At 43.2% G+C, this 13,975-nt stretch overlaps 1 protein-coding gene across 4 annotated transcripts in view; it reads left to right on the forward strand.

Moving 5' to 3' along the window:
- Rnf130 (ring finger protein 130) overlaps positions 1–13,975 on the forward strand; it is a 113,211-nt gene that overhangs the window by 66,081 nt on the left and 33,155 nt on the right. For all 4 annotated transcript variants that reach the window (XM_039086813.1, XM_039086814.2, XM_039086812.2 and 1 more), the window contains exons 4-6: positions 5,460–5,531; positions 7,129–7,211; positions 13,786–13,882. In XM_039086813.1, the coding sequence (XP_038942741.1) occupies positions 5,460–5,531; positions 7,129–7,211; positions 13,786–13,882 (252 nt within the window). The remainder of the gene's footprint in view (positions 1–5,459; positions 5,532–7,128; positions 7,212–13,785; positions 13,883–13,975) is intronic.

Here is a 13,975-nt window from a genome sequence, read left to right on the forward strand (position 1 = left end):
TTCCTCTACAACAAAGGATACAACCAACAAACTAGAAAGACATCCTTGAAATGTAATGAAATTGTCACTTGTAGATTTTATAAAGCATTAAAACACTATAAAGAACTCCTACATTTCATTAACAAAAAAAAAGATTTTAAAAAAAGGCAAAAGACATGAATACAAACTTCTACAAAGAGAATATGAAAATGGCCTATTGACAGATGAAAGATGCTCAGCCATCATTAATTAGGAAAGTACAAATGAAAAAGTCATGCTGAAGAGTCACTTCACACCTGTCAGGATGTGTGTGTGTGTGTGTGTGTGTGTGTGTATGTATGTATGTATGTATGTATGTATGTATGTATGTATGTATGTGTCTGTCTGTGTGAGTATATGTGTGTGTGTCTGAGTGTGTGTCTGTGTATGCATGTGTGTCTGTGTGTGTGTCTGAGTGTGTGTGTCTGTGTGAGTATGTGTCTGTGTCTGTATGTGTCTGTGTCTATGTGTCTGTGTGTCTGCATGTGTGTGTCTGTGTCTGTGTGTCTGCATGTGTGTGTCTGTGTGTGTATGCATGTGTGTGTCTGTGTGTGTGTGTCTGAGTGTGTGTCTGTGAGTATGTGTCTGTGTGTATGTGTCTGTGTGTCTGCATGTGTGTGTCTGTGTGTGTGTCTGTGTGTGTATGCATGTATGTGTGTGTGTCTGCATGTGTGTGTCTGTGTGTGTGTATGCATGTGTGTCTGTGTGTGTGTCTGAGTGTGTGTCTGTGAGTATGTGTCTGCATGTGTGTGTCTGTGTGTCTGCATGTGTGTGTCTGTGTGTGTATGCATGTGTGTGTCTGTGTGTGTGTCTGAGTGTGTGTCTGTGAGTATGTGTCTGTGTGTATGTGTCTGTGTGTCTGCATGTGTGTGTCTGTGTGTGTGTCTGCATGTGTGTGTCTGTGTGTGTGTATGCATGTATGTGTCTGTGTGTGTCTATGTGTCTCTCTGTGTGTGTGTGAGTGTGAGTGTGTGTGTGTGTGTGTGTGATAGGAACAACAGGAAGTAACTACTGTCATGGAACAAGGACTGAAGCTGCTGGTGCATTGCCAATGATAAATAAGTCATGGGTGCACTATGGAAATGTGTAAGACATTTCTACGGAGATAGACATTAGCAGGAATTCAGATGTATTTTTGGTAGCAGCATAATTCACAGTCAAAAAGTTGAGGCAGCTCCATAGTTTATCCGCATATGAAGAGATGAATAAAATGTGATAGGAGTGCATGTCTGTAACGCCAGCACTTGCAAAGCTTAGGCAGAGATTGTCAAATGTGACATACCAGCATAGGGTACATAGCAAGAGCCTTTGTCAAGAACATGCATATACACATACAAGTGGAGCGTCAATCAGCTTCAGAAAGGAAATATTCTAAGGCATGCTACCACAGCAGTGAGCCTTGGGAAATGCTATGCAAAATGAAATGTGCTGGTTACAAACACTGTGTGGTGCTTCTGCAATCTACCTAGAAGACAGAAAATCATAATAGTGATTACCAAGACCTATAGGAGTGAGAGTGGATGCAGCCACAGATATAATGCGCCACAAATGTTTAAGATGGTCAAGTCGTGCTACATACATGTTACATTAACATTATATATGTTAATCACAATTTTTAATTTTTAAAAATATGAGATGAGGTTATGGTATATTGTTGATTTTGTAGAATTTGAATAAGCAGAGAGGGTGGAGATAATAACACAAAAGACAAGAGGAAGAAATGACAGGATACTGACAGCATGGTGGATCACACCCAGGATCTTAGCAACTGGAGAATGAGGGCAAAACATCAATGGAAGGAGAGGCCCTTGGTCCTGTGAAGACTCAATGCCCCAGTGTAGGGGAATGCTACAGTGGGGAGGCAGGAAGGAGTAGGTGGGTGGGTCAGGGAGTACCCTCATAGAAGCAGGGAAGGGGGGATGAGACAGGGGGTTCTGGAGGGGAAACTGGAAAAGGGGATAACATTTGAAATATAAAGAAATAAAATATCCAATAATTTTTTTTTAAAAAAATGATTGAATGAAATTAAGGCCAGGCTAACTACTTGTAAATTTCATGCCAACCTAGAATATAGAATGAGACCTACTCTCAAAGTGCTTGGGAGAGCCAGAGAGAGAACTATATATACTTTTAAAAGCACAGTGATGTAACTGATTAAAAATATATGCATTAACTCTAAGGCAGCTATTAAAATAATAGAATAAAGAATTACTTAACTGAGGTCATGGAGGTGGCTCAGTGCTTAAAGGCACTTACTGTGCAAGCCTGATGCCTGGAGTTCAGTCCCATACACACACACACACACACACACACACACACACACACACACACACAATTAACCAAAGTAAAAACTGGTAAATGTTATAATCCTGCCCACAGAGGAGAAGAAAAGGACATATGGAGTACAAAGCAAGTTTCAGGTGGATTGATTTACAGATAAAAGATCCAATAATCCTGGGATCTGAAATACTTGGTGTAAACATGTCAGTTGAGAGCAGAGATTAAGAAAATGGGCTTTTTAAAAGTGCAAGAACCATCTATGTGCTGCCTACAAAAGCCAATTTAAATATAAAATGCCTGGCTGAGGAGGTATTTCAGGAGCAGGGCTTGTATAAATGAGTGAGAAAATGCAAATATGTAAAAAGACCTGAATGAGCCATCCCTTAGGACACAAATTAAAATAAACCTTAAGTGGTTGCATTAATGCCAGTGTAAATTTCAAAGCAGAGCTGTCACTGGGAACGATGGTTTGTATATTCTTGGCCTAGTGAGTGGCACTATTTGGAGGTATAGTCTTGTTGGAATAGATGTGGCCTTGTTGGAGGAGGAAGTGTGTCACTGTGGGAAGGAGCTTTAAGACCCTGGTCCTGACTGTCTGGAAGCCAGTCTTTTCCTGGAGGCCTTCAGATGAAGATGTAGAACTCTCAGCTCTTCCTGCACCATGCCTGCCTGGAACTTGGTTTGTCCCAGGTTGACTTTGAACTCAGAGATCTACTTGCTTCCATCATCTCTTGGGATTAAAGGCATGTACTACCTTACCTGGGCCTAAGTTTTTCATGGCCACTATGCCTAAAGATCTCCATGACAAGATTCAGGTCAGAAGTCTGTGTCTTCCAGCCTCAAGATCTGGATCACAGGTGTGCCCTCCATTTCTGGATTATAGTTCATTCCAGATGCAGTCAAGGTGACAACCAGGAATAACCATCACTCTGGAAATCAGTTATTCTTAATAGAGCAGTCACTTAAACAAGAAGATGTAACAATCTTAAATGCTTAGTAACCAAGCTTCACAAGTGGGAGGTGAGACATGCTAACCTGCACTGAGGAAGGACCCCAGAAGCTTCTGCCTTCTCAGTGATTGAAGGACAGACAGCCAATGGCAGCCAGTGTAGGAAATAGTTACATGCCAGCGAATTTAGCCTGGTTGACATTTTAGAGAACTCCATCCAACAAAAGCAAAATAAACATTCTAGACCACAGGACAAAAGAGTCAAGTTTACACAAAATACAATGTGTTTGACATTAAATAAATTGATAGCAGGAAAATCTCAGGAACCCTCAAATGAAAACAGTCTATGAAAATTAGAATGATGTCTCTAAAGCAACACATGAAAATAGACTAAGCTCTGACCATGGGGTGTCCATGTGTCTTTAAATAAGTATCACATGTACCCCTTATATGGACAGTGAAAGCCTATTACATCTTTAAAAGGGCAGCTTTGATTTTTCAAGTATGATAAATGAGACTTGGCCAAAAGAAACTTGAAAAGCATAACAGCTAAATACTAACTATTTAGACATTATATCCTAATTTATACAAGCCACCTATCAAAAGACATTCTGGATGGTTCGACAATTAAAAGTACTTACTGCTCTACCAGAGGACCAAAGTTTAATTCTGAACACCCATATTGGGTGGCTCACAACCTCCTGCAACTCTACTGAACTCTATTCTGGTCTCTGAAAGCATGTACACCCAGCATACATTCACACGGACACACAGACACACACACACACACACACACACACACACGCACGCACACGCGCGCACACACACACATAACATGAAAGTAAATCTTAAAAACATTTTTTTTTGGTTCTTTTTTTCGGAGCTGGGGACTGAACCCAGAGCCTTGTGCTTCCTAGGTAAGCGCTCTACCACTGAGCTAAATCCCCAGCCCCTAAAAACATTTTAAAAAGATATTCCGTAGCCATTTGAAGCACATAGTTTCGGTAAGAGACGGTGTTGATTAAGGGTTGATTATATTAAGTAGGACAGAACCATCAAAAGCCCCTGTCAGAAGCAAATGAAGATGAATGGAATGACGAGCTGATATGATACACTTGGAAATTCTTAAGTTACGGGGGATTGTTAGATGAAATTACAAGCAAAATATTGATAGTTAAACCATTCTGATAGAGATGAAGGTGTTCATTAAATTATTTTGTATAATATATTTTGAATTTTCCTCTGATGCTCTTCTGTTTAGTTGTCTTCCTTTTAAGTCCTTACAGAACAGTGTGAGGTCTGCCTTGGTTTTCTTTCCCCTCCCCATTCCTTCAGGTTTTTTTTTTATCTGCCTCTACTCGGTTTAAAATATAGTTGTATTTAGAGTGGCTGTCTGAGATGGTCTCAGTTTGCATCTGTCATCCCAGTGTGACTCCCGAAGCATTCGGATTCTTCTGTTTAGAGTCCCATCCTGTCCCCGAGACCTTACTAACTTCTCCTGGCCAAGTTTCCCAAGTCTTAGCTCTGGCATCACTTCCTCAAAGCCGTCCCAGGCATTCTTTGCTATTCCTGACCCATCTCCCACCACCACATGAGGTGTATTCCTTGCTCATTTCCTAAGTACAGGTGGCTTCTTTGGGTTGTCGATGTCCAGCATTGCTGTTTGTGTCTGGCAATGTTAGTTAAGTCCAATTTTAGAAATTACCTGAGTTAAACCTAGACAAGCATTCACCTTTTGCTAAGATCACAGAGTATATTGTGAGCTAAGCCAGAAGTAGACTTGATGCTGTATCTGTTTTCAGTGCAGTAGTGATAACTCAGTGGGGAATTGGAGGTTTCTTTCGCTGTTAGAGCACTCTGGGAAAGCCTCTGGGCAGGAATGGGAGCCCTAGAGGACACAGCAGCACTGATAACATGGCCTCACACAGTAGACAGAAGCACAAGTGGCTATACACAGATTTGTCTCACCAAATGTACTTTTTATTCAACTAGGATGAAGAACTGATGGTATAGCTGCCAGTTTTCTAAATTTTTATTGCTTTTTCAGAACCCATTTACATAATATGGCAGAAGTAGTCTAGAATAATAGACAGGCATCATACCTTTAATTATTTAAAATAGAGATCCTGTACTCACTTCAGCATCACATACGAAAATGAGGGCTATTGTTCAGAGATCTTTCATTTAATCTTTTTATTTTTTATTTTCTTAGCGTCGTCTTGGAGACGCAGCCAAGAAAGCCATCAGTAAATTGACAACTAGAACGGTGAAAAAGGGCGATAAGGTACAGTAATGAAATTATCTTTCCCTTGGAAATCTCACTCGCGCTTTGCCTGTCTGGAGAGCCTTCAGCTAGTCTCTCAGCGTCCCTGGGCTTCACGAGCTCTCACTGTTAGTAGCAGAAGTGACTTCTTGCTCTGGCTGCTCCTCTGTAGTTTCTGCCCTTAGAGCCTAGCACAGGAGCCCCGATGAGACAGACTGCACATAAAATAGCCAGCAGAGGTACATTTTCTTCCATTCCTTAAGACTGCCGCATCTGTTCTGGATTGTTTCTTCCTGGTTAAGTGAAGACTTTAAGACCTTCATTCTAGGGTGTCTCAGTTAGCAAGGATTAGAGAACACTCTGACCTGTGCTGGACCTAAAGCCTAAGAGGACCGAGTCAAAGAGATGGTGACAAATACCAGCGGAAACCTTTCATCAGCGTTCCTGTCAGAATTCAAATGCTTATAGCAGCTTACTGTTAGTTTCTGCATTCCGTGGATTCAAACTTATCAAGAATTAAAAATTTTAGAAAGCTTTAGAGGTGAAAAAACAAGACTGTGCCATCCTCTACCCAGTGCTAATATTTTAGCAGAGAGCTCTGGTAGGAGGGTTTTGTGTGATTCTCTATTTTCTTTGTTTTGACACATTCTTTCTTTTACTATTTTTGTTCCCATGCCTTTGAATACTGGAGCCTGTCATCTTGAAACAGCTCCAGGGGGAGAAGCATTCTCACTGGGTGTCACTGCACATTAGGGAAGGAAAAGGCGCTTGCAGAAAGTACAGGCTGCATCAAGACAGCTGGATTTAGCCCCAGACCAGTCCCTGGTCAAAATGCTTTCTTGGCTTGACCAGCCACTATGAATTAGAAATTCCCTGGATTGGTACAGCCTACCATATCGTTCTCTACCCCTCCCTACCAAGTAATCTTTCCTGTGATTATTAAAGCTAGTATACTTTTTGTACCCGACATCTGCCAAGGTTGACTGCTAACCGTATGGCCATGGCTCGGGTTATTGGTTACTTGTCTTAACACAAGTCTCATGGAGCCCTTCTCGGACCAGGCCAGAGAGTGAAGGACGTTAGTTAACCTGATGACTAAACAACTGGTTGGCCGATTCTTTATAAATGCCCATTACTGAGTTAAACTACTGACTGCCCCAAGTCTGTGACCAGAGCGCAATTCTTGATTCTGAGTTAGGACTGTAGCATAGGAGTCTCCTCAGCACTCCACATTGTTTGTACAGCTTCGGGAATTGATCTGCTACATGAGCATCCTGATGAGGACCTCCATTTTTTTTAGATTGTAATAGTGAAACCTATTGAGAGTAGGTAGTTATAGAGCAAATGGGGTACACACATGATAATCCGAGGTGATCCATTGTGAACTGTGGAAAAATTAGAGCTCTGACTTTTTCTAAGGCATATCATAAATAGAATTGGTATGAATTATATGATTGACTCATATGTAATTTGGGTCAACATACTTAAGCAAATGAAAACTTGTTATTTTTAGTTTCTTTCCCTTTATAGCCAACCACTCGTGGTAGGAGTGTTCTCAGCTGAGTTGTCTGCAGCTCTCGTGTGTACATGCTCCTCAGCTCTTATGCTTTTGTTTCAGGAAACAGACCCAGACTTCGATCACTGTGCAGTCTGCATAGAGAGCTATAAGCAGAATGATGTTGTTCGGGTTCTCCCCTGCAAGTACGTCAGCTTTCTTTGTTTGAAAGGAATGGTGTTAATGTCTCCCTTCCAGAGTGGGTATCTACTTGCTCCTGAATTACCTCCTGACCAATAGCTTGGCTAACAGGCTAAGGACTAAATGCTGGTAATGGGAGGTCTTGGTCAACTCTGTCCAGAGTCCCTCTCAATTGTTTGCATATGAAAGAATTGTTTGTATAAGAAAACATGTCAACATCCAGGCACATCATAACCTAAGAGTGTGTTAAGTAACCCTCCTGGGCTAAGCATATACAAACCATCTCACAGTGATCCTCCTGCACTAGGCCATAGCTCAGTGGTACAGCATGATCCTAGCATGGTCCAGTTGTGGGTGTAATTCCTAGTATAGCCAAAAAAAAAAAAAAAAAAAGGCCCAAAGCAAACAAACAAAAACCATTTCTTGTTTCTTTCCATCTCAAATCAGAGTTCATTACAAAGCCCTTCCATGAGTCCTCCACCACTTGCTCTGGGTTCCACAAGGCTAGGGGCCTGAGTTATGAAGAATGGAAGGTCTGCCATTTGCTTTATAACTACTCTGAGCCAGTTCACTACCCTGTGTGGATCACACTTACTGTCTTTTCTGATTCCCACAACAATCCAGAGTGGCTGTTCCTCTTATTTATATTGGCTAGTTTTTCATACTGTGGCAAAGTATCTGACATGGTTACTGAAAAAAAGGTTTGTTTTGTAGTCTTGGAAGTTCTCAGTGTAACGTCCTGAGATTTTATCTCTGGTGAGGATGATGGATGACAGCATGCATGCTGCTTTGTAACAACCTCATGAGAACCACCAAAAGGGTCCATAGGAAATACCTACACTACCAATGAGTGCCCTTAGAACCCCAGAAGTTCTGCAACCTACAGAAGTACCAAGTACCATCCAATGACCAGAGTTTCACCACAGTGGACTCTGGGAGTGACACTCAGACTGTACCCAAACCGTAGCAGAGTTGTCCAGTGAAGAGTAGTAAAGCCAACAGTAGATTTCAGATCAAATATGGCAAAGCCAGTAAAAGGGACTCTCTTCCCTTGCTAAGGCCTAGCTAGCTCACTCCTTCTCTCCCTCCCTCCTTTTCTCTCTCTTCCTCCCTCTCTTTTGAGGTATATCCTGAGCATTCTTTTTACTTTAAGACAGGCTCTCATTACATTGCCCAGGCTGACCACAAACTCACTCCAGCCCAGACTGCTTGAACTTGCCAAACTCATGCTTCAGCTTCCCGTGTAGCTAAGGTAACACTGCACCATCAGACTGGGCTATGCAAGTTTTCTCATAAGCATGATGATGTCTACCATGGTTCTGTCCAGAGCTGGGGAATGGGAAACACCAGGATGCGCTGTTCTGAGTGTAAAATATCAAGTCACCTAAGAAGCCTACCCAAAGACTTACTTTCCTCTCTTATCTCATGAGAAGATAGACACATGGCTCTGCCTTGTCAGCTTGGGACTGGATAAAATATCCGCAGACAGTTGTGTCTCCATGAAGCTAACAGTCCTCTTTTACTTACTCAGAAAGTAACATTTTGTGCCTTAGGAAATACATACAAAATAGATTACCTTTTTTTTTTTTTTTAAATCTGGATCTCTAGAAGAATCCTGTATACAAAAATAGAAATCCAAGATTCTGGAGTAAGCATTTTAATTCTAGGTTATATAAAGGGAGATCTTAGCAAGCTCAATGTAAGCAGCCCTGTGGAAATTATGTACTGACCATTTTTCTTCATTCGGTTATTTAAAATCTACGTGTGTAATGCTGAAGAAAACACATTCAAGAAGCAAGTCAGGAAAAGGGTCTGTGAAGTGTACTAAAAATCAGTCAGCAATTGCCTGCTTTGACCAGGAAGCTGAGAGGTAAGACACTGCTTGTCTTCCTCTCCCTGCCCAGAAACCCCTGGACCCAGCTCGTACCTAAAGTAGGGGGGAAAGAGTTGTGGTTATCACTGAAATGAAAGCATCTTCCTCAAGGGAGTCTGCTCCTAAGATACATGACTCTGGGCTGCTGCTCCCATTCTCGCCAGCCCTGAAGCCTTGGCTTTTCCAGGTTGACTCTGAGTGCTCTCTCTGTCTCTGTCCTCTCTCTGTCTCTCTCTGTCTGTCTGTCTGTCTCTCTCTCTCTCTCTCTCTCTCTCTCTCTCTCTCTCTCTGCCTGTCTCTCTCTGTCTCTGTCTTCTCTCTGTCTCTCTCTGTCCTCTCTGTCTCTCTGTCTCTGTCTCTCTGTCTCTGTCTCTCTCTGTCTCTCTGTCTGTCTCTCTCTGTCTCTCTCTCTGTCTCTCTGTCTGTCTCTCTCTCTCTCTCTCTCTCCATCCCTCCTTCCCCTTCCCCCATCTCTAGTTTAACCAAGTTTTCTCAGCCTGACTCCCTATCAGATCAATGAGAGATTTTTATAAAGATCCAAAGTGGAGCCCCACCATACATCTTTATTTTAGTAAGTCCCTGAGTGACCCTGATATCACAGGGTCACACTCCCTACTGGGGTCTGCAGTCTTGGGGGTCCTTAGCTGCTACTGAAGCTAAAACAACACAGCTGCTTAGCCTTTGTGTCTGTGAGCTGTTTTAAAGAGCACAAGTCTGGCAGACTTTAGGGAATTTCTTTGCAGTCCAGCTGCAGCACCATCCCCTTCACTGTCTCTCCTTACTTTATGCTAGATGTGCTACCACTGCCTGTGTCTGTTCTCCATGTTACTTTGCAGCCAGCTACTCTCTTACGTCTCAGCAAGTTGCAGCTTTCTCTAAATTATACTGTTCTGCCAGGTCAGAATATGCTGGCTCCTCACCCTAACAACATCCCCAGGTGCAGTAAAAATTAACTCTTCCCATTGAGCAACCTTTTGGGACAACCTTTGACCTGTTTGGGGTTTCTCAGCCTTGGCACTGCAGACGTTCTGATCAGATAAGTCTCTATTTGCAGGAGAAGATAGGGGAAGCTGCTCTGTACGTCACAGGACTTTGGCAGTGTCCTTAGCCTATACACTACTCCCCAAAACCACACATCTTGACAACTCAGATGTCTCCCAGTGAGAACCACTAACCTAGAACATGTCCACCCAGGAAGTTCGTCTTACCCCAAATCCTCCCCAAGCTTCTTGTTTCCAGTCAGTGACACTGGTGCCTGTGGTAATTCCACCTGGTGTTCCTGCTCAGTGTCTTTCCACTTGGAATACCCTCCATCTCCTATCTTTAAGGTCTTTGACCGTGAGCCTTCCATGGTTTCTTCATCCGCTGTGGCTGAGTGCTCTTGCCCCTCACTGTCTTCACCTGGACTGAACAGACTGAACAGACAGCAACAGTTCCACCCTGGCTGGATGCCAAGTGCTAACCACACCGGTCTCCTGTCTTGATTGGCCTTCCCTATCTATCACAGCAGGGTCTCCTTAAACACCTCCCTAACCCCATTGTTCTCCTTCTTGGCCAAGTAAGCTTCGTAGAGAGAGTAGTTGATGGAATTCCTGAACTTACATCACCAGGCCTCCAGCACGTCTGCATCTGAGTGCCCCCAGCCCCCTGGGCACCTCCTAGGATGAAGGAGGCGGCTCAGTCCTGGTCCAGTACTGCTGTCCCTGCCTGGTCCTGGTCCAGTACTGCTGTCCCTGCCTGGATCTTTTCTACCAGCTCTTTCCCTTCCCAGGGGACCTTGATCTGTTGACTCACTGTTCCCTTGTCTTTGTTCTGTCTGTCTTTGCTTATCGGTATTTAGTCATATTCAAGCCTTTGAGCCTATAGTTTGTTTTAAATCCATCCCTTACCCATACTGCCCTGCAGCCAGCTTTTGGTAGAATCTGTGTTCACTGTCTCTCCTCAGTTGGAGGAAGACAGCAAGATGCCTTTCTGTCCTTCATTTTTAACAAGCCTATTCTGAACCAAACCTTTCTCTATAGATAGCAAACCTCTTGTGAATTGCTTTGTCACGTGGTTTTTTTTTCTTTTTTTCTCCTCTGCTGCACTAATTCATTGTGGACAGATGGCAGTCAGCATTGCTTTGGGGACCTCCTGCTTGTGTCAGTTGATTACAGTTGATCATCTTTTGGATGTTAGCCATTATGGCTTCAAAACTAAAAACAGTCACCTTATTTAAAGGTTAGCCACAAGATTTGAGGAGGTAAAAATACCCAGAAGGAGAGTGCTGCAGCTGAAGATGTCTGCTGGAGCTAAAACAGACAGGATGCTGGCTGGTTGCTAGCTGGGGAGTTGCTGCAGCCACCCCCACCACGGAGGGAGGTCAGATTAAACAGTGTCAGCCAGTCCTGGCTGGGAAGGGACTTCTTGTCTCTGACCTTTAATAATCCTAGATCCTTTTATGTTTGCTAGGTCCTTAACAGGGTGCTGCCGAGCTGTTTTCACAGCTCACCTCCAGCTCACACTCCTCCCCTAGCCCTGCTGCTTTTTGACCTCTCTATTCTGGTCCTGGGGAGTAGGAGGGAAGAGACCCTGCATTTCAGTGCTGCCGGCTTTGTTCCTTCCATATTCTGTGCATTTCCCACTTTGTACCTCACAGCATTTCTTGCTGAAATAAAGGACATGGTGGGAGCTCTGATACATCAGTGCACTGTTCTCTACACTTCTCAGTCCACCTCCTTACCCCTCTCTGCTGCTGTGTGTATTTTTATTACAAGCATTTTTTTCCAAGAGAGTGATGGAAGGGTGGCTTTTCAAGTTCTGGCCCCTGTGGTGCACCCTCTGGCTAGTGCGAGGGCACCGTGATAGATGTGCTAGTGCCTGAGGCTCATTACAAGAGTGTTCTTTGCCATTTGCTGGGATACTGTGTGATCATTGAGGTCATTTTGCCAGTTTAGAAAAGCTTTCATCTTTCCTCTCTTAGAACTTGTCAGGGTATTTCACAGACAGTTTTTCTTGTACTTCAGACAGCCTTGTAAGGCAATCAAACCTGCCTTCCCTACTCATAGTCCTTCATATAGTCCTTCAGGGGAGACAGCTAAGAGGAGGTGGGCCAAGGCTCCAGAAGCTTAGTAGCGAAGCGTTGCCCAGGAAGAAGATGAAGGGCATAGCAGGTATGGTATGGTGAACAGTAGCTGCGGAGATGACTGACGTGGAGACAATAGGTGAGGAAGGGCAGCTGCCAGCGTCTGCTCAGCGGGGAGCAGGAGTGTCCAAGGCCACTGCCTACAGAGCAAGGGCTTGGTTTTTGGGTAAGGAGTGTTGTTTTTATTTTCTTTTTCTTTTAAATTTATTTCTTCATCTCTCATACAATATTTCCAATCACAGTCTCCCCGCAGGGCCTGGAAAAGCTGTGGGAGTTAGAGACAGAAGGTGAGATACACAGAAGCTAGAGTAGTAGAGAGCTGAAAAGATTGGCTCTGAGTTATGGGTTGCAGAGTTATCTGGGGCGCAGGTGAGGCTGCATAGAAAAGGAACATTTGTTTTGAAAAGAAGTACTACTTACAGGTTCTGAGTTAGCTAACCGAGTCTACAGACAGCCATGTAGTCTTTATTACCTTCCCTTACAAAAGGGAACATGGGACGGGGCACTTTTACTTCTAAGTCAAAATCTAAAAGAGAATAACTAAACATTCAACATAAGAAAAAATCAAAGGTCAAAGGAACAGTTAGGTTATAAACAGTAACAAAGCATTAAATTATAAATTAAGAACTAAGGTTTTAAAGATCTGATGGCCCTATTTGCTATCTGTCAAATTGTCTTTTATTCTAAACTCAGATTACAACATGTTCCAAAACTGTATCTGTTGATGGTCCCTTCGCGTCAGCCTAGCACTTCAGGTGCCCTATGATGGGTGGCAGCTTCCTCGAGTTCTTGTGCAGGGGAGCCCATGTGAAAACGTTCCTCGTCACAGAATACAGACCCTCCCTGGGTGGATGACAGAGATCAGGAGGATGTGACTTTCTGCTCTCCTGAGTAGGAGAGTATGTCGTCCACCTCCCACCCCCCAGTCCTTAGCCCGTTAGCATCTCAGCCGAGAACTGCAGCTGATGGTCTTATTCTTAAATACAGTTCACCACATCAAAACAGTTCTAACTGCCCTGGGACTTCTACCAATGTTCAACATGAGGTTGAGTTTCCTAAAACTAACATTTATCAGGGGTACTCTTAATTCAGTTGTGACAATATCTTTGTGCAGTTCTACCTGAGCTATTTTCCTAAAATATAGCTTCTTTATAAAGTCTGGTTGTCTTTATTCTGAATACATTTTTTTAGATCGCAAGCCTATTTTGGAATCAGCGGCATAGGAAGGCAAGCTGGGGAACAGTAGCTTACACCCGTAGCCCCAGCTACTGTGGGGTCACTTGAGCTTGGGACCATCCTGGGCAGCTCAGCAAGATCGTCACTTGCAGCGTACATAAGGCCTGTGTTAGCTTTCCAGCACAACACAGAAACACATCCTATTCACTCTCATTACTCAGTGCTGTTACCACACGAGATTGGGTACAGAAGAGTGTCTGTAAATTATGTTTTTATATGCCCCCACTATCTCTTCAGTGTCAAAAATCCCTTAAAACAGGAAAAAAACTAAACACTAAATCTTTCAATGTTGACCTAGGAGTTCTTCACTGTGTAATTTATGATGTAATTCTCTGTTCTTTTCTAGGCATGTTTTCCACAAATCCTGTGTGGATCCCTGGCTCAGTGAACACTGTACCTGCCCTATGTGTAAACTTAATATTTTGAAAGCCCTAGGAATTGTGGTATGTCCTCTGATTGTCCCTACTTTTATGCAGTATCATATCCATATATAATATAATACAACTGACATAACACAAGCCATGCCCAGATCTCGT

This window comes from Rattus norvegicus, chromosome 10 (assembly GCF_036323735.1).
Source record: "Rattus norvegicus strain BN/NHsdMcwi chromosome 10, GRCr8, whole genome shotgun sequence".
Taxonomy (NCBI): Eukaryota; Metazoa; Chordata; class Mammalia; order Rodentia; family Muridae; genus Rattus; species Rattus norvegicus.